General features: G+C 40.0%; 2 protein-coding genes across 2 annotated transcripts in view; one reads left to right on the top strand and one right to left on the bottom strand.

The window, feature by feature from the left end:
- The window catches only part of LOC137106529 (synapsin-3-like), a 92,081-nt gene that overhangs the window by 33,563 nt on the left and 34,915 nt on the right, over positions 1-23,603 (top strand). The window contains exons 5-6 of the mRNA XM_067489955.1: positions 3,982-4,138; positions 5,600-5,689. Coding sequence (XP_067346056.1) covers positions 3,982-4,138; positions 5,600-5,689 — 247 coding nt within the window. The remainder of the gene's footprint in view (positions 1-3,981; positions 4,139-5,599; positions 5,690-23,603) is intronic.
- On the bottom strand, positions 5,787-22,840 carry LOC137106530 (metalloproteinase inhibitor 3). The gene is made up of 5 exons (XM_067489956.1): positions 22,474-22,840; positions 14,054-14,136; positions 12,308-12,419; positions 10,214-10,335; positions 5,787-8,070 (listed from the first exon to the last, which is right to left on the bottom strand). Exons 1-5 carry the CDS (start codon positions 22,601-22,603, stop codon positions 7,873-7,875), a joined length of 645 nt encoding a protein of 214 aa, XP_067346057.1. The 5' UTR covers positions 22,604-22,840; the 3' UTR covers positions 5,787-7,872.

Raw genomic sequence — 23,603 nt, 5'->3', positions numbered from 1 at the left:
TTTAGGAGCAATGTGACTGCAATGAAAGCATACAGCAACCACGCTGCTTTTGTCATCCAGCCATGAATACAAATGGTCTTGCTAATTCACTCAAACACCTCATTTCCCCTTCTGCCAAAGGTCATGTGGTGCAGCTCTTTCCCTCATATCTGCCTCCCGTGGGACTTTTTCTTAATTCTTAACACTGTCCCTCTTAGCAATTTAAAATTTTCTGGTTATTGTGCTGAAGTTACATCTTCTCCTGTTTGGATTTTGGGAGTGTAATTCAAATGATTCTACATAACTTGAGTTATTTTAGTCGTTGGTGCATATCCCCTTGTTTCTATGTGACCTTCCCTGTGTTCATTGTGGTGTGGAGATGAGCCCTGGAGTGCAGTTTCTGCTGGAGGCGATCCAGAGCTCCGGCAGCCCTGACCAGGGCGCCGCCCAGCATCTGAACAGCTGCCAGGTCACACTGGTGCCACTGGGACTAGAGCCACAACTGCAACCACAGGGAGTTACAGATCCAAGCCAGGGGACCAAAGTATGATGCCAGTCTACTGGCAGTGACTGTACGCACAGAGAACGGAGGGTTCTTCAGAGTTGTTTGGTTGTATATAATCCTAGATAAAACCCAGAAATAACAGTGTGATCTTCACAGTACTTAACTGTACACAACCATTTGCTGTTCATTGGTCTCAAGGGGTTAGATCGAGCTGGAAATCCGAACCTGAGTCAGGCAAAAACTGTATGAATTTATGAGTACAAGTTAAGCGTATCACTTAAAATAAACATTTGTTGCAATATTATTAGAATTATATCATCACTTGCATTCAATTTGAGCAGTAAGACACGAAATTATAGTAAGCGCATGTCTGGACTTAGGCCTAGCCAGCTTAGCTCTTTTCTTCTTTCAGTTGTTACAATAAGCTAACTACATTCTAGTTCCAGTTCCATATTTAATGCACAGAAATTAGAGTTGTGTCCAATTTCTCATGATGTTTTTGGGGCAAAAGTGTGTTTTGGAAGGTTTTTAATAATTTTTCTGTAGCACCATAAGTAAAGTAACCAGTAAAATACAGTTCACACACAGTTATTCCTACTTAACAAATTGGTTCCGCTATGTAAAGTTGTTTTTGCCCCAGTTCTGCTCTCCTAACAGCAAAGCACAGATTTTCTTTCAGAGATGCATTTCCATCCGATGACGGAAAGCCAGTTTCTCACAATGCACCATTGTGTGCGAGCGGCACGCTGATCCTCACTATGTGCTGTTTGACATTTGTGGAATTCCCGCAGAGTTCTACCACAATTATCCTTATCAATGAGAGGCAGACTGATAAAGGAAGATAAGGCTGGTACCAGCCTTTGAGCCAGGCACAGGGGCAGTTATGAGGACAAATGTTCCCCTGCAATTCTATCATCCCTGTGGAGCCTATTAGAACGTCAAAGACTTTGTATGATAAAATCTGAAGACCAAATGTCAGCATATTGTTTTGAGTTTGAATGATGATGAAAACATCTGCTGGCGCTGCTGTACAGTAAATTTTATAATATGAACGTCAGATTTCAAGCATTCATTGGAGTCATAAATAGACATACAACAGGTTATTCAACAGGTTATCTTACAAATGATCTTCCTGATTAGTGTATAATTCCCTGTTTCCCTGTTTAGTTGCAGTGGAAGGAAAAAAAACTATAGAGGGATTTTAAATCTAAAAATGCAACAACATATTCAAGGTCAAAAGCTTTATTTGTGCACAGATATAGTTTTTAAGACATGCTTGCTATTTTTGATGAAGGGCTGTGGATTTTGACACCCGTCACTTAGGAAGCATCCTTTCGAAGGATCTATTGTTAACTGGAGGAGCAGTTACAGTAATTTAAATCTTTTTCATACGGCCAGCTTATTGTTATTGTTATTGTTATTTTAAGACACACTTGTAAAAATGTGAACTCGCCCTTTAGGTGGCATATAAAAACCCTGTCTGAAGAACGGTTTGAGAATGAGTTGTTGAGACGGATTTATTCCCACCACATCTGTCCCTATCCTGCTCAAATTACTATTACAGAGTTATGAGTGGGTTCATGATTCCAAATGGATTCATGCTTCCCTCATGTCCTAATCTGTAAGCACAGTATCCCTCTATTGGTGGGCTTTTATCAGCCTTTATTGCACCACTGATAACCCATTCAAAGGACATATTAGCATATTGCCTGAGAAGTGATGCCTGTAGGGCCCGGGAGATTTAGATCATAAAGCATAAATGTGCTGCTGTATTGAAATCCACATCCCACAGAGAGCCATGCTTTTGCAGAAGGTATAAGAGACAGAAAAACAAAGTTAATGGGGGACAAACCTCAGTAATACGCCGCTGCTATATGTCAATGCCTCTATTAACTGTAGCCCAGAGAAAGCCATACTAATGAGCTATACGTGCTTTGCATCTGGCATTGCTGTGGTGATGCGGTGGTGTAAATTGCCTGGTTTACACATGCATTCAATTCACACTGGATCAAGTAAATAGTTAACCTAATCTTCCTCTTTAACAATCAGCAATTCAGGAACAACGGATGGCAAAATGATATTTTAGTTTTTTAACTGTGTTTTGAATTCATATTCAGTCATATCTCAATGACAAAAGACTTGAAGGACAAGTAAATAAGTGACAATTCATCAACACAATGCTATACAAAGCACTTAGAGTAGAGTTTAAGTTTGTTTGCCTGATTCTAGTGTGTAAGCATAAACAATTACTTATTGTTAATCAAAATTTTGTTTAATCTGCAGCAGTGGTTAGAACTGGCTTGTTGTTTGTAGCTATTACACATACTTTTGGACTGAATAGGTGTATTTTTTAATCAGTGTTTTAAAGAGTAGTGCAGCATTACACTTTTTGTCCACACAGTCAGGCATAAAGTTGTTCCCTTTTAATTTTGGGTGCTTGTTAGAAACAGCATATTACACCAATCAGCCTATATACTTATCTGGTAGTTGTGCTGCACATGAACCGCTGAGCATGGTTTCGCTCTGGAGCCTCAATAAACAGTTTCATCCAGTATAAATAGCAGAGCCTTTGGTCTACTGCCACTGCGGCGGAGTGCAGCAGCAGGAAGGAACAGCTGTAGTCGCTCTGTCGCCGAGACCAGATCACTCCTCAGCCATCCTGCCCGTCTAACATAAGCAGCACTTGAGGACCCAGAGCTTGCTGGAGTGTCTGGCATTAATTTCAACCCATAACCGGCAGATCTATAGTTTGTCTCTTTACCTGTGCACATTTTTCTCTCTCTACCCTGCTCAGCATCAAACAGCAGACAAAGCTAGTGACAAGCTAAAAAAAAAAAGTATTTTAACTTCGACCTAAGAGTAATTTTGAAGTGCCCGTCCTGTTACTACTGACTTCTTTGAGACGCAGCTAGTCTAAAAAAAAGGGGGGGGGCAGACTACGATGTGATTTAAAGCACACACACAGTTCTGCAATATTTGAATCATAGCTGACAACACTATTAATAAATACAGAAAAAGATAAATAAATTACTGCAGTCATAATGAATTTAAAGTGTTAATCTTAAACATAGATTGATTTAAAAAAAAAAAAGGCCTCCAGGTGTTTGATGGGTGTTTGGCCCTGCTCCCAGAACACTTTGCAAAGATAGGATTAGACTGTGTTAATTGGATAGATGGTCCAAAAAGATTAGGTGCTCCAAGGAGCATTTCTTCACCCCTTCAGTCTAACACAGTCTGTGAATAATGGAGTCCTTGACTGTAAACATGAGACACAGATAGCGTGTTAATGTGCTAACAGGGGTGTTGGCTCGCTGAATGTCAGTGTGATGGTGATGTTTAGCCTGAGCAGAGTCAAGTTAGAGCTGTGAAACTGCTTCTTATAAATAATATATGGTTTTTAAGAACGTGTGTCATGAAATCATAAAGCCTGTCAACAGAAAGAGTGGCAAACTTCACTCTGTGATTATTATTTTTTTTCCATGTCCATCTTGCTGCAGATCCTTCAAGCCTGATTTTGTCCTGATTCGCCAGCATGCATACAGCATGGTCCCTGGTGAGGACTTCAGGAATCTTGTGATTGGCCTGCATTTTGGTGGCATCCCCAGCATCAACTCGCTTTTCTCTATCTACAATTTTTGCAGCAAACCTTGGGTGGTAAGCAATCTGTAATGGCTCTCTTTGCTCTACTTTAACTCTCACAAACGTGAGTCCCTCCCTTGGCGGCTGCCTCTGATGGATTTATTTGTGCTATTAAAGGGAGCTGTAACATCTGTCTCCGGAGCTGGCCAAGCAATCAGCTCTCACTCCTCCACACATTACAAAACTGCAGTGATAAGGGTGTGAATATTTACCTCTGCATGAAATTGCAGTCTTGTCATCTATAGGTTTAAGTTTAAAGTTCCACAAGAGACAAATATATACAATAAAACAAAGCATATCATATACTTTCAGATGATATATGTGTTCTTATGATTGCACATTTTATTTTGATCCTTACTGAAAATTAAATGCGATGTTCAGGGCCTCCTTTGTCACATTTTACCACTTCATATTGCTCAAAATGTTTTCAGTTGGTGACAGGCCTACATTACAGACAGCTGGGATTCGCTCCTAAATCTTTGCGAACCCTAACAGGACAAGTGATTAAGATAATAGAAGGATGGACGGACAACTTTTACAGTCTCTTGTTGTCCTTGTGCCAACTTTTTGAGACTTGTCGCTGACGTAACATTTTCTTTTACAAATGATAAAATACATCCGTTTCATAATTTTATTCTTTGTCTGTGTATACAAAAGTAATTTTTAAAATAATTTGTAAATCAATTCATTCTCCTTTTATTTACATTTACACAACATCCCACCTTTTCTGGAAATAGGAATGTACTGTAGCTGTAGCCAAGTTAGAATTTAATGAACTAACACAAAACAAAGAGACACAGAGGCTCGCATTAAATCTCATGCTGCCACAGTGTTTGCTTTGGCAGAGTTGATTTCGCATCAGGTGACCACACTCGTACGCTCTTGGTTGGTGGACGATGTCATTTGCATTTCTGAATCTGTTTAGTTGTTTTTTGCTAAATATGTGAATCAGAACCAGTGTAAGGCGTGTTACCATTTTGCAATCCAACAATCCCACAGGAAAAACACGTCCATTATAAAAGAGTTAGAGACACATTTTGCCACATGGTAAAGCCAGAGATTGACCAGTGTACAGTGCAACTACAAAGTCAAGTTGACATTGTAGCTGCACTCAGGCTTAAAGCAAACATTTTTTACCAATTAGCAGAAGTAGGTATTTAAGTGGAAGTAGGTCCAGCAAAAAGGAAAGTTACACCTCTTAACATTACGTACACGCACAAATGCATTGCTGCTAGGAACCTGACCCGTTTCTCCTTTATTCAAACTCCCATAGTAAAAGCTGGGTCTAAACTGTACTGGGTCACATTTTCTAAGCATCTGAAAAAGCTAGAAAAATGTTGTCAATTCAGACATAACAACCTGTCATCACAATCTTAGATGTCATGCTTTGAACACAGATGTAACTTTCAAGCTTCTATCTAACTTCTCTTGCCCTAAATAATGATGTCTGACTGTCCTGTTTATTTCTGTTGGCAGTTTTCTCAGATGATTAAGCTCTACCACTCCCTCGGTCCTGAGAAATTCCCACTGAATGAACAAACCTTCTATCCTAACCACACGCAGATGGTGAGTTCCTCGAAGATATCATTCTTGATTAAACAGTACAGAAATTCAAATAACACACTCTCGCATACAAAGTGAAATCACCATAAAGCTCAGTAGGTCAGTTTTTTATTAAATCTTTATTATAAAAATATAAAACACAGAAATTAAGTCAACAACACTTCTAAAACCCCTACAAGCAAACAGCCCCCCACCCACACTTCAGGAATCAGTGTTCACACACAGACTGTACACAGCTTCTTTGATTGGATATTTTCAATCCTTGTATAAATCACACTTGACCAAGAGTTTCTGTGTTAAGCAGATATTATATTTACACAAACAGTATCCACAGAAATAGAGACACAGAAATGCCACAACAGGAGAAACATCCTAGACATCATATTCATTAATGTATTTTGTTAAAGCTCAATACCCGAATTGCAAAATTATAAATGGTAGCTTTATGACATAATCAGATTATTATTATTAAAGTTGTGTATATATATCTATCCAGCCAGTATTAGTATGTAGAGTATCAGATTTAAGTCAATTAATGTTTTCATCTGATATAATCTGACTTTAGTGCAAAATGTTATTGTATGGAGATGGTCTAAATGATTCAGGGACCATACGGGGCGTAGGTCAGATTGTTACCACTATGCCAGCATAAAGACTGGAAATGGGGCGGCAACTAGTTTTGTAGACCTCTAAGGTCAATAATTAGTATATCTGAAAATGTGCTAAATTTTTAATAACAACCAGCAGCCAACAACATGACGTTGAACTCCACATTCATTACCAATGAAGAATCTTTTCCCATGGAAAATAATGCAGTTGTTAACCCTTTGAGGCAAATCTGTGTCTGATAATGGAATGGACTGAAGGTACGACACTGATAAAAAGTACAAACCCCCATCTAATAGATGGGAGCAGATGATGAATGAATTTATATCTGTTGCAAATAGTTAAATACAAAAAGATTGAATATACACTTAAAACATATCTCGTTGTCTGAAACCTCTGATTACACTGTTTTCACTGGATTGATGGACAGTACCAGTTGGGGGAACAAAGATCAACCAAATAAAAAAGTACCATAATAATACGTCTAATTGGCTTGTCCTTCATTCTGGATGGTCGCATATTGTAGTTTTGGCCTGTTAAATATACATTTGTATAGTTTTTTTATATCACATTGTTCTTGTGTAATCAATCAAACATATAAGTAATAGTATCACAGAGGTTTCAGCTGTGTTGATAGTTCATTTATGTAGGTTATGTTATTTACAGCAAAAAATAAAATATCACCATCTCTGCAAGAAATTAGCTTTTCCTTGCGTTGGCACTGTAATAGAACTTTTTAGCATTATCAGTGCTCAACACAACGGTTTGTGATGTAACTTAAAAAATAAGTTACACTACAAACACTCAGGGAAGCAGAGACACTACTATTTATAAAGACACATGTCACAGCAACTGTACTGTTAACATAATCATCATATACTTCACTGTGGATCATTTATAAATTCTTTCTGAACCCAAAATAAGTATAGTTGTTGCCATCATATGTCGCACATTGGTGCTGAATCGGTATTCTGAAGAAGATTACAAGCTCTGGTCTGTATTGCTGATTGCACAACTGCATGAATCTAATTGCAGCTGCAGTTCAGTGGCAACAATTTTACAACTATACATTTAAAATGTATATCTTTCATTGTACTTTCATTTGTGTCTTTTGTTTTTGTTTTGGTGGATTGACATTCATTTGATACGCCACAACTTATAGTTTTGAGAATCCTTGTTTTTTGCAGGGACAAGTGGAAAAATTGACACTGCCCTAGTGCACAACAAACACATAAGTATGCTAGTAGTAGGCTAACTGTATGTCACAAATAGGTGTCACACTTCTTATTAGCCTTATATATATATATGTATATTTGTGGCCTTTATATCCCCATTGAACCCTAGAGAGCTGTGTGGGGAAACACATTAAACAATTCAAATGGGCAGCCTATACAACAGAAAAGATATTGTTTTCTATCAGAATTGCTACAAAACAGGCACTGTAATGGAGTTTTTTGCCCCTTAAATGGTTGGTCACCCAGGCCAGTGAGCTTTAAGAGTCCTGCAATACTCTAGTTGGGTTCAGGGAAGAGATGGAGTCAGGGAGGCAACAGCAGATTTTGGGCAGGGCGTATTTGGGTTTAGGGTTCGGTGGTGTTGATGAAGGTTTTGTCACGGCTTGAAATACCCCGGTACCAGCTGCAGTAGCCCTCCTTCTGCTGGATGCATGCGTAGTGTCGGAACTGGTAGCCAGAAGTGCCAAAGTGGGACAGCATGTCTGTCCATAGGCAATCGTTCTTTGAGGTCACCATGCAGGGAAGGTGGTAACAGGCCTTAATCTAAAAAGACAGAAGAAACCAAATATTTATCCATGAAGCAGGAAAAAAGTGGTGTGTTAACAAATAGAGACTTAAATAGACTCACTGTGTTTTAAAATTAATTAATGACCTTTCCCCTCCTATTTTATACCCAAATAAATTCAGGAAGACCCGCCCTTCCTTTGCTTTTGCATCTGCTCTCTATACAAGATATTGTAAAGCTACAGCATGTAACTGTTTTGTAAGAATTTTACAAAGTAGAATGATGCTCCAACACACATCTTGCAGAGGGATGCTGTCAACCTCTTCAGTGAAGTCAGACTCGCAGTGAGGCAGAGAAGTTTTTGAGTGAGGCTTCGACTTCACAACTCACAATAATGACTCTATAAGTCAAAGGCCACAGTAGAAGTAGCTTAATGAGTCATTATCATATGAAAAAAATATCAAAATTGTACGAGAGAAAAGAGAGTTGCTCATTCAAGAAAGGAAGTGCCTTCATTTGTAAATGAATATGTATTTAGTGAAAACTACCAAATCTGAAATCTTAACTTTGCTCAGCGGCTTTTTAGCATTTGGTTTCAATCCTGTATTGAAGGCAGAGGCTGCAGCATATTAAATAGATCAGGTGTAGGAAGATGGCTTTTGAAATAACTAAATGGAAAACCAGCAAATGCACACTCTTCTCTGAAATGTTTATTGAAGTCAACCATCTTCCTAAAGCAATGATGTTTTTGCAGTGTCTTAACAATTCTATTCCATTTCACCGAGGCTCTATTCCAGATGCTCACACAAAAGGCAGTTTCATAGATGAATATACAGTATGAACTAGCAGGAAGATTCACAGAACTACTCTGAGAGGTTATAAACGGAAACACGGATTCATGACAGCAAAACTGAGCAGCTGCAAATAGCTGCACTTATGTGGAAATGAATGTGCCAGCAATTTCAATTAACAAGTTGGAGAGCACACTTTCGTCTTTGCGTGTTTTTGTTATTCAGACCTGGATAGTCTGTCCTTAATGGCTCAGAGATGTTCAACATAACTTCCAATCGGAACGGTTGTAATGATCTGTGGAGAATAATTTTCTAACCGGCGCAACACACTTTGCAGTGCAGTAAATCATCATTTGGGGAGGAATGGGGAGGGTGGTGGAGTGCATTTAATAACTGTGATGATGTTTATGCCTGCCTGCGCTTACTGATTCACATACATAAGCCTTGCTTGATAGATGGCCTTCTCTGGATGCCTCTGGGCTGCTGCCATGTCGACACTGAACACAGTTTACAGGCGTTGGCTCGCACTAGGAACAAATGGGTCCCTCTGCTAATCCAGTTATACTGATAGGGGCCGATGGTGTTAGCAGATGTTTGGGACATTGCTGTACAGTAGGACATTTACCAGGCGGGTCAGCAGCTGCACAGCGGCAGACTAGATGTTTGAGTCACATAAAACTAGGAACGAAGACTTGAGCTGATTCCAGAGTTGTTACTTAATAAATCCCATTGCCAGTGGTAAAACTTGTTTTCTCGGTCTCTGTTGGACATCCATTATGGATTATAGTGAAAATTGAAATGGATAAATTAGCTCATAATTTACTCTCTATAACACCTTATAACAGCCATGTAACTAGTTATTATAGGAGAAATTACTTTGTCCTTAGATTTCTATTTTTTAGCTTATAGTAGTCAAACAAATAGTATTATTTAATCTGAATACTTTTGACCCTTCACTTACAGAGGTACATCTATGGAAACATATTTCATACAACATTATGTTATCATTAAAGGGCAACGTCACCAATTTTCAACATCACCTGGAGGACTTCTTTTATCATTAGGACTTCAGATTATGTCATCTGGACGGGCCTCTGAAAAAGCAGTTTGACCCTGTATTAGTGTGAGCAACCAGATGACATATTCTGAACTGAAGGTTCCTCAAACTGATGTCATCTGGAGGCATTTTCAGCAGGAAGTAGAGAGATATTTAATATATAATATAAGTGCCGCCTTCAATATAGAAAGTGAAGAAGCAATGCAACCACATTTGGTTTTAATTTTAAAAAAGAGGATCCATCCTCTTTCTCTTGACCCTCCTTCTGCCTCTTCTTTTTTTTTTTAAATCTTTTTTGCTTTAGCTGGGTGGATGTCGTTGCTTTCCACTCACCCTGCAGCTGCAGCCAAGCTGGTACCGATGGTTGAAGCCTTTCTTTTGGGCCAATGAGAGACGCTCCCACGGTTGGTTGAAGTTGCACAGACCAGTGTAGACCTTGTCATTGTGTACACGCCCTGAGGACAAAAAGAATGGAGGAGATAGGTCAACACATTGGGTCACAGGTGGAATCTAGAAGTTACATTAGTCTTTGGGGGAAAAAAAAGACGTGATGTTTCACTTAAAACATTGAAAGTGTTTTATTGTTTCGTTTTGTTTCAAATGTCAACAAATCCTAAAACTAATCCTTTTTAAAGGAAATTATTCAGATTGTTACACTGAGGGCCGCCTGAAAAGAGTCACACTGGATGGTGGCCTGATGGTCTGCAGCCGTGCTAGAGGCTGTGTGAGGCTGCACTAAATATAAACTCTAATGCCTGCATTCTAATGAGCTCCCAATGACAACGCTAACATGCTGACATTTGGGAGTTATGTTTACAATGCTCCCCATTTGACTTTTACAGTTTTACAGTGCATGCTAATATTTGCTAATTTGCACTAAATACAGAGCACCTTTAATACCTTCAAAACTATTGATCCAATTTTAGCGGTGACCCCATAATTGCGCGGGTGGAAAATCGAAATTATTATGAGCATTCAGCCCAACAGAATTTTGGGGAATTCCAATGCGATGGTTAGTGGTGGTAAAAAAACAATTACATTTTTTTTGTCAAATTTAAAAATCCCACACATGGTATAGTAATATAAACACACTGCATCCAACATGATTGTCTATGGTAAGACAATCCCATACAGTAAGCCCATATTAAACCAACACCCCTATTTCTGAAACATCCAAAGGTCAGTAGAAGTCTAGTTTTAGAGCTGTAGTGTTTGTGGCTTACTGGCTCCTGAGACAGGTGCACTGCGGCAGCCCACAAGTGCTCAGGAACATCGTGATTTGTAACCATATGTCTCCTTCACTGTGCTGTCCCCACATGGGAATTTGACAGCTCACAAATATGCTTCATCGACCCCCTGCGATCCTGAAGCTCAGCCCACGTCCCCACACCGGGATTACTGGAGTCACTCGTAGGCTTATTACATAGTGTTGACTGTGTGACATGTTCCTAAAATACTTATCAGGGCCAGCACACTCAAGGCTTGATCAAAGGAGACCCAAGCAGCTTGTATCCTGCTGGCCTGGGTTGCTCATAAAGTGGTCCTGATCATATGCAGGACTTATTATAGATGCAGTGATGTTACTCGCACCCGGGCTGAATAAACATAGTCCCAGCTGCCTGGCAACGCCAGCAGATTCGTTTGCACTGTGGAGTATAGTTGCAGTATTTACAGGTGGCGACTCAGTGACAGTTATATATGCCATGTACCACACAGTCCAAAGTAAACTGCACCCCTGTTGGAAATAGCAACTCATAAAATGCTTCTGTTGGAAAACACCAGTCATTCCTGTTAGCTGATAATTACAAGTTATGAGAGAGCGAGAGAGGAAACTGCTTTCTGCTCTTTCTGCTGTGGGAAAGTGAGGGAAATGAAAAAAAGGTCCCTGCTCCACCTTGTTACACAGTGGCGAAGTGGCATGTTATAAATAGGAGGAAAGATTGTGTCATACAGGACAAATGAAGATGTCCTTGGGGAGAAGAGGAGAGGGGAAATAGATTAACACCAGACACTCACCATGCTGTGAGCAAGACTCACGAAGGAACAAACATTCAGCATCTGTCTGACTGAGTTGTGTTCTGTCTCTGGTTTTTCAATTCAACTAGAATCCAGTTTTGACACATTTTGCTTCACAGATCTAAAAGTAGCAGCTACAATAAACCAGCTTTCTTTTTCGAATATTTAACTTTAAACGCACATCATCTCCAGTAACCGTCTAGCTATTTTTTTATTTTTTTTTTTTGGAGTATTCAACCATATGCTACAGCCTCCTTTAGTGTTTTTTTAATTAGTTCTTCTCTCAGCTAAAGTCAGCTAATGTTACAAAAGTATGGTAAAAACTCTTTCCACAAGCTGAGTAACAAGTAAATACGATCCATTCAGTGGCAGGTAAAGACAAAATAACAGATAGTCAGACCATCAGCTTACCTGTGATCAGGTACTGGTACTTGTTGATGTCAAACTTGACACCACACAAACTGTCAGAGGAGCTTGTGTAAATGTGCTGCACATGCTGGACCTTGTCAAATCCTTTGTACATCTGCAAGACACAAGAACCAAAAAATGAATGAAGAGCTGAAAGAAGTAAAAGTGTCATGTTGTACCCCTCGCTCTGGTACCGCACCCCTTCTTTCATCAGGAATGGTAACAGTCGCTGACTTTATCGGACGACATTCCTTAGAGAATGCCTCACAGGAGAGGGAGTATTACATTCTGCCCATAACTAAATCACAGATAACAATATTACTTTGTGTAATATGCGTCTTCTTTGGAACTGTTTTGCCAAGGTTATTGCTAATCTGTGGATCTCCGCTCCCTCCGTTCACCTCAGGTATGCATAGCCGGAAGTCAGGGTTTGCCCTGAGAACTGCTGTGTTTTCTTCATGTAATTTATTTGTCTGGAAACAACAGGAAATCTCTGTTTAGATGCGTCACTCCAAGAGAAGCAGAACATACTGTGACTTAAGACTAAAACTGGGGAAGTTTGGGAAAGCCAGCAATGTTTGTCTCAGAGGATTTGTTGAAATTCAGAGGGAAATCTTTATCGGTCCACAGAAGAAAAACAAAAAAACAATGTTTGGTAGATAAACCAGATAGTAAAACAAATTAATAACCAAAGGGGTGAAAATGTCACGTCTCATTCCAGAGGATAATCTTTACAGAGATGACATAGTGATGGCGTACTTCATAAACGGAAGGCCATTAATGCTTTTGTTACAAACGGGGATTGCACTGTCTCAGCGTATGATTCTGTTGAAATGTTTACACTCTAAGTGAGGAGTTTGGTTGAGCTGTAATGCCTGTAAGCCCGCTAATCCTCCAGCCTGGCTCCAATCTGAGCAGCAGGCCGATGTCAGCATCTGTCAGAAATATGCAGCGTTATGTAAGAATATAGGGGAAGAAGAAAAATTGGCTTTCCGGCCAACCCAAACGCTTTTCCTACTGCTATCAGATGATGGCTAAGAGGGCAGAAAGACTAAATACTTCCTGCCAAATACTGTACAGTGTGGGACATTTCTTGATCAATGATTATTATATACAAAAAAATGTTGTTTTTTTAATTTTGCATTATTTTGAACTTTGAACTGAACCTTTACAAAATGCAGGTGTCTCCAACTCACATTTTGCATTGAAACATCACAAAAATATGGTTGAATGTATTTTTGCATTTAGTTTGTCTTTATGCATTTTGTTCAATTGTATCTATTGTACCAGCATCTTACTGGTATGGGTACCAGTGGTGGCTGTGTGCACGCGCAATTCATTTCATTTGCACTCTGGACACGGTGGAGGGGCGAACAGCTCCTGCTCTGCCTGCAGCTGGAAAGGGGCTGCTGTAACTCCAGAAAAAGTGGCTAGTAGCTTTTTTGGAAAAGAGTCGCTAGAGGGGTCTGAATACTTGCTATATGTAGTCGCTAAATCGCCAGAACTGATCACCACTGGTTCATCAAGCTTGAGAGCAGCACACAGTTTGACTGACAACTAATTGTCAAATACAACTTTGTTATGCATACACAGACAGAAATGTTTGGGTTTGATCTAGAAGTATTGGCAGGATTGCATTCTCCACTGTTTCCCTTATTTATGTCAAGCTACAGTAGCTGGGGCTAGAAAACTATCTTAAAATAAAAAAAAATCTAAACCATTAATTATCAAGTTATCAAATGTTTGTACCTTCATTTGCTTGACTGTGTAGCGCATCGTTGCAAAAGGTCCTTCTCCCAGCAGCTTCTTGCCCACCACCTTAGCCCGAATCACTGTTAGGAGAAGAGAGAGGGACTGGTCAACCACTTTGAAATGATCAAAGCAAACGGTCACAGTTCTTTAGCATACAGCATAAAGCTTTGAGCTTTCTTTTACAGTCTATTAAACAAAGCACTGTCATGAGCAGCAGAAGTCATTACCAGAACCCCTGATGCAGTAAATACCTTTTATACCAAGACCGGGTTGGCACCACAGTTGATCCATTTATCTGATTTTCTGCATTGCTGCTGTTCACCAAAAAGGGCCAGTGAGGGAAAACTACTCATTCTGAGTGATGGTGCGCATGATATCGTGACTGCTTACTTTATATATACTTAAAGGTGGAACCCATAACAATCACCAGACATGTCACATCCACTTTTCATACCTTGGGCTTGAGTTTGTGGATGTATCATCTAGATCAGAAATGGTAAAACATGGCTTTGCTTTTCTTTTTGCTGATTAAAAAACACCTGAAAAGAGTCACATGAAGGATGATGTGTGTCTCTTCTGTTTGAACAGGCTCCCTTCTATATTGAGATCAGTGCTTCAGAAAGATCTTATCAATGTGCAGAACCCTAATGTAAACCTTGGCAAGGTACAAAAACGCTCTGTGGCGACTTGGATTTGTTTGCTTTCACTCATATTGGAGCGAGGAAGCTTATTGTGGAAAGCGAGTGTATAAATGAGTGATAATTTGAGTTGGTGAACGGAGTCTAACCAGACCTGCGGGCCCTGCATAAGCAGCCGGTCCTTTGTGAAGTTCACCTGCTGCCCTCAGCCGACCAGCCACAGACAAAACTAAAACTGGCCATGTTTGTTATCTTCTCCCAGTGGAATTTCCTTCCCACATTCTGCGTGGGCTCACATTCCCCAGATAGGAAAAGAGTCATTCATTCTTAGTTGACTACAGTGAAGCATGTGGCATTTTTTGTTTGTTCTGTATAGCTGTACACTTAAAATGAGTATAAAAATAACCCTTATACAGGAAGTAGTACAGCAAAGCCAGCCAAAAGTGGTGACTAAGAAATTGTCTTGGACATGAAGACCTCACTTTCAACCTAGTGGTTATCTAAGAAAAACCCTCAAATCGTATTATGAGCCTTCATGTATGAAGCAAATGTGGCCAAATGCTCACTGCTCAGAGGAAAAACTGTATGAGAATGTAGCTTAATATCTGGAAGAGGTCATGTAATAACATGTTAAGGTCTGTCAGGCAGCAGGTGTAGTCAGGCTCTAAACAAAATGCTAATAAGATGATTGGTAACATGCTAAGATGTTGTGCAGGTGATGTTTACCGTTATCAACCTTTTAGTTAAGTGTGTTAGCAAACAAATAATAACTGAAAAAAAAATACCTAGGAAATGTACCGAAGATGAGGAGTATAGCATAATGTCCAGTTTGACAGCTTTTTCCAGTTTGCAGTGCTGCGTTGGAAATGGCTGGCCAGCACATCATTAACCATGGACCATTTAATCCAAAAAATCTAGGAAGTAAAATTTGTTTAAATGTGCACTGATTAATAGAGATCAAATATTTAATCCTTTTTAAACATTCTGGGCCAACTCCCTACTTGTCCCCTGATCTCTCTTATGTTCACTAATCTGTCAACTCTTTTGAACTCACAATTTGAGCCCATCACCACTTTTACCCAAATGACCTTTATGAAAATGTACCCAAATACAGTATAGTGGACATTTCCAGAAGAACTGGGGCACAATTACAGAGGAATGTTTGGATATAACATGATACTTTTGCCTCTGTTAAATACACTGGCACCATTATTATTTTAAAGTGTCACCCTGAAACCTAGTTTCCTGATCTGCCCCGACCTCAGAACCAACCCTCATGAGTTGAAACAAATGATTCCAGTGAAGTAGTTCCAGATAGGAGTCCTCTTGTTGGACAGCAGCCACTAATTGGCCAGTGATGGTGCCATCACTCAGAGGAATGTGTGAAGGGCCTCAGCTGCTCCGGAGACAGAGGATTTGTGTCATTCCCCTGCACTGATCCCTTGACCTCCTCCCCATCTTGAAGTTATATATATGTACAACGGCAGGGCTGCCTGCTCACGTCAGGAAGTCTACATTACAAGTGTTTATTTAACCCAGTTTCATAATGTGATCTCACATCACGCTGGTTCAAATGGAAACTATGGACATACAGTGCTGTGTAGATAAGAGTACCTTCAGTTTACTCCATCATTGGAACTACCTGTGCTCTTACAGTGTGCACTTACACTCTCTGTATATGTGCTGTGTGTTATCTGTGAGTTCAGTATGGACATGCGTTGCCACATCAGGGGTGATGGTGAGAACTTTGTGAAATATCTTTAAATAGATTTTAATTCTTTTTTTTTACCTTTTTTTTTGTTTTATTTTATTTTTATCTAAAATCTAAAAGCCTAACCAGGGACAGGGGCTGCAAACTAGCTTTTGCTGTATACCCTATATACACGGCATTGTGTCCTTAGTTGTAACAGTGTTTAGTTGTATTGTCCCTTCAACTGAACTCAGTACTGACACTGCAGGTTATACTACAGAAGTGGTCGATTTGTATATCATGTTACAAAACAAAATGCAGGAAATAATACTTAGTAATAAACCATTTTATATCTCTTTCAATGGATAGAGGAAGAAAAATTTCAGCCATTGTGCATATGGTATGTTACTGAATCCTATTTTATATTACTTGCCCACAACAATGCTACCTTTTGTGTATTCAACCTTTTAACCTTTTTTAAGGTTTTGCTAATAATTCTAGACAAAAAAGTAAAATGTTAAAACAATAACCCAGGATACACTGTATATACTGATTTTCCAGGAAAGCGACAGCTCTCTACATGCAACGTTTCTATTAATACTATTAGGTTAATAGTATCAATTGGGAACTATTTAATGATTAGTATAGTAAAATGTTTTTCAGCTATCCTATACTGTAATGTTCTCCTTCATACTAAACTTGAGAAATTGCAGGCCAGTACCATGGTGCACACGGATTCATCTTCTGCAGAGGATCTGACATATATTTTCAAGAGTGGGAGGCTTTTTACAAGAGCAGTAACCACAGTCTGAGAAAAAAGAAAAAAGAGGTGAATCCATTCTTCACTCACTATCTCTTGCCTAAAGCAGGGGATTACACAAGCGTGAATGCTAAATCTTAAGGTGACCGTGTAATTTAGTTAAACATTTATTTCAGCCTACGTACAATGTGGCAAACTGCAGGCATGACAAGAATAAGGTTACTCATTTGTGCTTTTATGTGTGAGGGAGAGAAAGAAAGCGAGGCGCAGGGTGGGTGACAATGATTTTAGTATGCAGAAATGGGTCCAAGTTTGAGGAGGCGAGTGGGAGGAAGAGGAATTCTCAGGACGACACACTACCACGCTCAAAAATAAACACTGAAATGAATCCCTGCTTGGAGTCAGATGCAAAACACTAGATCCCAAAGTCTGTAATGTCCAGTTAAAGGCACCTTGTGAAGTGAGTTTTCATCACTATTTCTCATAGAACAGTGGCGTGTTTGTGCCACAACAGGAAACATTTCACAACAGGAAAAAACTGTCAAGTGTAGCGGTGTTAATTTCACAAATCTATTACAGTTCATTTTTACAGAACAGCCTTTACGTTTGTTTAAAGTAACAGAATCACTGTCGCCGACACATGCTACATGTCAACAGTGTACGTATTTTACCTACTGCATTCACAGTGCATTTCCTTTTTCTACTTGCTAGTGAATTCAACTCTTCATGAATGTAGTATAAAAAAAAAATGTGCCATTTCTTTTAGCAAATGTTTATGTGTTATGTGTTGTGAAATAGCCTGTGACCCTAATTACATCAATGCGAGAATGAGAAAGCTCGTTTTTTTAGTTTCAATCAAGATTGCATCTTAGTTCTGTTGAAAAGAACTATGGGAATCTTTAAACAACCAGTCATTTAAATTCAAGTGTCATGCGAGCAGATGTTGAAATATGTACTTTTGGTAGACTTGGTATTTAAAATAAGTTTCCTCACAGTCAGCTCTATCTCTAAATTAGTGGGTTTCCGTAAGTGCACAAGTGAAAAAGAGTCACAGCCAACACCTAAAGATCTGTCCTTTGGCCAAATGTTATCAGTCCTTCTTTAGTGCCTGCTTTTCATATCTGATTCTCTTTACATATTTTTCTTTCTCACTCTCTTTGCTGTGTATGTAGCTAACTAACCTTCATGTCATCTGTAGTTGTATTTCTCCTCGGATTATAATTTTTGCTGCTCTCTTTCACTGCAATTGTACTATTTTTTGACAGTTACAGGACATTATAAATATAAGTAATGTTGTAGGTTGTCAATTATTCAGTGCCCTTTAAAAGGCCGCTGAAGGTGATGAAATCATTGGTTTGTGGCTTATTACTCATTCTGTTTTCATGAGTGTGTGCTGGGCAGTTGTCCACTGCCCCTGTCCTGGCCTCCTGTTTAAAACCATGAACCAGGGAGGGGCTGTATGGTCATCAGAGAAGCGATAGGCTGGAGATTTGATAGGCCTGGCTTAGAGGACAACCCTCCCGAGCTTGAATGTAATCCAGAACCTTTGACATCTCATCGTTTTTTAACTGACTTTTGGGAAAACTACAGCTATCCGATCCAAGGTTACATAATGCATCTCATAACGGAAGCCTGGCTTTGCTTAGGTTATTACATGTCACCTGTTGACCTGCAAATGAGGAGGGGGAGCATGGGTGACAGAGGGGAGTATTGATTTAACTGCACGCTAGAAGACGAGCGTGTACTGGTACCAGGCGTGTGGCATCATAAAGCTCTAAGTTATGCATTTCTCCAAATGCACTGCGCCACACAATGCAGGACAAAGCTCCTCTATGCACAAAATACCCACACAAACACATATCACACTAATCCTCAGCAACTGACCAGGTTTACGGTGCAAGCGCGTAAGGGTTTGCCCCCGACACACTAAGAGCTGAGCGATATTAAATCTCAGGGTCAAAGTTCACCTTCAAGGCTCTAGTATTGCTTTCAGAGGACTTTGCAAAGATGAGTGCTACATATTTCTGCTTGTAAATTGGCTGCTTTACCCCAAAATACATAATAGCAGCCTACTGTACAGGAAAACAGCCACATCATTGCTTAGTTCACAGGTATGTAACAGCAAACTCACAGGATGGGTCTGATCACAGCAAACCTTAAAAAACGGCAAGTATTCAAACTCAAGTGAATCAGCAAGAAATTAAAACACTGCTAGGAAATATATTCTTATATTTCTCTCTAACATACTGTACTACCATTAAATTGAATTGGAAGGCCACTTAACCAGGAACTAAATATGTATGTTCTTCATACCCTTAAACATTCTATGTTAAATTTGTCAAATAGAGAGAAACAGTCTTCCATAACCCAATTTCCATCCCTTTAACATAATTATGATTCATCCAGTGGAGTGCCTGCGAGTGATTATGGGTCAGGGCCAAGAAAACAAGAGCAAAATGCTTTGAACTCAACCACGGGTCTTATATTGGGAAGATTCAGGCCTGTCGCCTTTGATGTAGATGGTGAGAATTACAGGGTTCTCCCTTGCTGCATTAGGATTTGAGCCCCATGCTTTTTTTGTTTCCTTGTCTTTGCATTTTATCTAGGCTTGGTGACACAAGCGGAAATGCCAGTTTAGATTAAGAGTCATAGAAATTATTCAAATTTTGAACGGCATTGTTAAAATAAACGACTATGACCACATTTTAGTTTTTTGTCTCTGTGGCTCTGCCTTTGAATTCATTTTGAAAAGTACAGAATTTATTACTATTCCTAACCTTGACTCAACATGCAATGTGACTAAATCTAACCCAGATTAAAGAATGTTACTAGCTGTTTGTCTTCTGCTTTGATGTGCTATTTCACAATTGTTTCCGAAGTATAAGGGGGACAGCAAGCATTCAAAGCACACCTCGAGCTAAGCTGGGACCTTGGAAATGGGATTTATGTGGCTCACAACTGATCACTGCGACCATTGAAGTCAGTCCCAGATTCTACACAGGCAAGGCTCCGTGGGTGCCAACAGCATGAGCTATCTGAAGATCTGAATGACTGGGAAAGGCATTGCAAGAGTGTCGTCCAAACGATTCAGTCCAACCAGGTCATTTGGCTGGAGATGCTCTTGCAGGCCTGGTAATCGGGGTTACTAAGAAATATCAAGTAGCCATTTTGGAGCCTTACATTCACATATATTGGGTCCTATTTGATGTACTTCCTCCTAGCCTGGCCTACCTCCCCTCTAAGACTACAGAGGGTTCATCAAAGCGTCACTGAGAGTTCTCTCCAAGTCAAGTCAGAACTAAAGGAAATGACTTCAAAGATCTACTCTTTACAGTATATCCAACAAATCTTGGCAACACTACCTTTTTGCAGTCGCACTTGGTGAAGTGTTGGGAAGAGGAAAAGTTTGTGCAGCCATGTGATGTATTGACTCTTGAAATTGCAGATGTTATGCCCTTCAAGTATTTTTGTTATTGCAATGGGGCCTAACTAAGCAAGGAGAGCAGTCAAAGGTGTAAATTTAAAAATCAGGACTATTCAAAAAAGATTTTGGCTTTTATGGGAGTATGAGGTCAAAATTGAAGGAGTAAGTGAAGCAATAACTTGACATTTTAGAAAGTACCCATATTTAGTCTCTTGCTGCGCATTAAATGAGATGCCACTCTCATTATTATGCAGTAAATAGCAGCCTGTCTTAGACGGTCGATCTGGAACAACTCATAAGCTCATTAATTAAGTTTTTTTACTTAATTTGTGCAAAAATTAAAGTCTAGAAGTAGGCTACAGTAGATTCTCCGTGATCCAGTTTGTGGTTATCCCCACACTGCTTGTTCTACAAAAGGATCATATAGTAGGTGTCTTTAACAGGCTTATTCATGCAGCATCAAGTGTCCCACTTCTTTATACTGGTGACTATTAGCAAGTACAACATCTTTCTAAGTGTCACTTGAATGCGTATAGAGACACTGCTGCAGAAAGTAGGACTTTCCTTGTAAAATGTTGATTGTCACTAGGCAATAATGTGGGCTTACACACATGGCTGGTGTGTGTGTGTGTGTGTGTGTGTGTGGTCAGTTAGACTTAGAGATTATTGCTTAACGATAAGTCCGAATTTCTGACAGCCTCCTGGTGGTTTCACATTTATGGGCCAAATTATGTTAATACTTAATAATAATACTGTTAGCTGCTGCTTTTTCAGAAGTTGTATGTTCCTGTGCTGTTACCCCACACCACCACCCCTCCTGTCCCGCCTGAAACATTCCACCCCCAAAGTGCCTACAACTTTCAAAACAACATCACACGCTCTGCTTACACGGCAGATCAAATAATCCTCAGGTCTTTACCAGTGTGATCTAAAAACAGAGGCCAGGTTGGAATGGCCTTTCAGGGTAAGCCAGATCCCAAGTTTATATTCATGAGAGCCAGAGAAAACATGACCAGGCAGTAAAACAAACTATTCTAAACCCTCTTAGCCTGTTGTTTGGGAATCAGTGGCCATCCATGCCTGGGTTACAACTGAGTGGGCACCAGACAGAGGAAAATACACTGTGTGCAAAATGAAACCATGATTTGAAACATTTAGGGAGACCGTGGATCTTCATTTACCTGACTCATAGCTGCTAAAACAACTGTACAGAAACGTAAAAAGACACATTTTTAACTAGATATGGTTTTCCGCCACAGCAAAAGCCAATAGCAACAATCTATAATAGTGTCAATAAATCACAAGCTTAATTTGCTGCCCTGTCCACACATAAGAACAACTTTCAGGCATGAAAATACCAAATCCTCAGCATTGTAACATGCAGAGTTAGGCTCATTAACTCAGGGAGGGATAAAAAACCTGATCAGAGATCAGAGTGGCTGTTTAAAGTAAAGAAAAGGGGACATGTCCAACTAACTTGTCCTACACTGAAAACCGAACTACAAAATTTCTCCCATTTCAAAGGTGGTATAATAAAAAGGGCTTCATTAATTTGTAAGCCATCTCTTAATAAGCCCCATAGTGCTGTCTTTGGCAAACAATTTCCATTCAACAGTTAAAATATAACCCTGGAGAAAATTATTCATTATTTTAACAATCTGCTACTGGAGTAAACATGAGAATAAGAGTCAAGCGTGGTTAAGTGAAAACACTCATATTCCTCCCTTAGCATATTTTTCTATAATGGTTATCTGTGATTATTGTGCACTCCGTAAACGGAGCGCAGGTCTGTCCTCTCTCCTGACTGACAGGCAGCACTTGTGTCTCAACATCTGCTCTTGGCTTCAAATGAAAATGCGCTCGCATATTACAGCAGCAGGAGGGTCGATGCAGTCCTTTACTCACCAATGTCGGAGTGGCAGAATTGGTCCTGCGGGTGAGACAGAGCGCACGAGCAGCCCTCCGTCAGCTGATTGACGTGCAGGCTGCTGAAGACAAACAGCAGGCTGATCAGGTGCTGGTGCACTAACTGCATTTCTCCAAACTTTCTCACTCCTCTCTCAGTGCTGAAGGAAGAAACTGTATGGGGTCCCGTGTGGATCCGCTCCGTTCACTGCGCACTGGCTGCTCTAGTAGTAGTAGTAGTCTTCGTCGTCGTTGTAGTAGTAGTAGTAGTAGTCGGATCTGTGTATAGTGTCCAAGCCTCTGCTCTCGTTGTTGTCGTTCTTGTTTCTCGCCTCGCTTCTGAGCTTCTCCCGATCTCGGACAGGCGCACAGTTGTACATATAGCGCGCCCGAGCGAGAGGTTCACGCCCCTCTTCCCCACCTCTGTCGACCGTGTGCGCAGCAGCCAATGAGCGGAATGTTGCTCTGAATCACCGACATTTAACTTTCTGCAACGTTACACTAACTTATTGTCATATTTCATATTTAATAAGATCAAAGTGTGTACATCCGCTAGGTCTTACTTTCCTGGGCAAACAGAGACAACTAAAAAGTCACAGTGCGCAAAAGACTGTATGCATCACTAAATACATTCTCACTGGCCACTTTATTAGGTACACCTGTACAATCTAATGCAATCTAATACATTTACCGCGTTCATTTTAAATAGGATGGCCCAAACCAAAATATTACATAACAAAGATTATGTTATTGTACTTCACTTTAGTACATGTTTAACTTTTTTTTTTTTCCTTTCCGCTTATCCCGCGAGTTCAGTGTCCCCACAGCAGATCATTGTCCGCAGTTTTTACGCTGGATGCCCTTCCTGACGCAACCCTCCCCAATTTTTACCGGGCTTTGATCGGCACTGCACAGCTGGGGATGGGGGTGGGCTGTTGGGGGTTCAGTGTCTTGGCCAGAGACACTTCTACATACTGCCGGCACCGGGGATCGAACCACTGACCCTGTGGTCCTTGGACGACTGCCGGGTGTTTAACTATATTGTATAAATTGCATATGCTTTAGAATATGCAGTGGGATGTTTAAAGAGAGAGAGAGAGAGACTAACAAATATTTTCATTATGGAAAAC

Source organism: Channa argus, chromosome 21 (genome assembly GCF_033026475.1).
Source record: "Channa argus isolate prfri chromosome 21, Channa argus male v1.0, whole genome shotgun sequence".
Classification (NCBI taxonomy): domain Eukaryota; kingdom Metazoa; phylum Chordata; class Actinopteri; order Anabantiformes; family Channidae; genus Channa; species Channa argus.
Note: the sequence above shows the minus strand (reverse complement) of the source record. Positions and strands in the feature narration are given on the sequence as shown.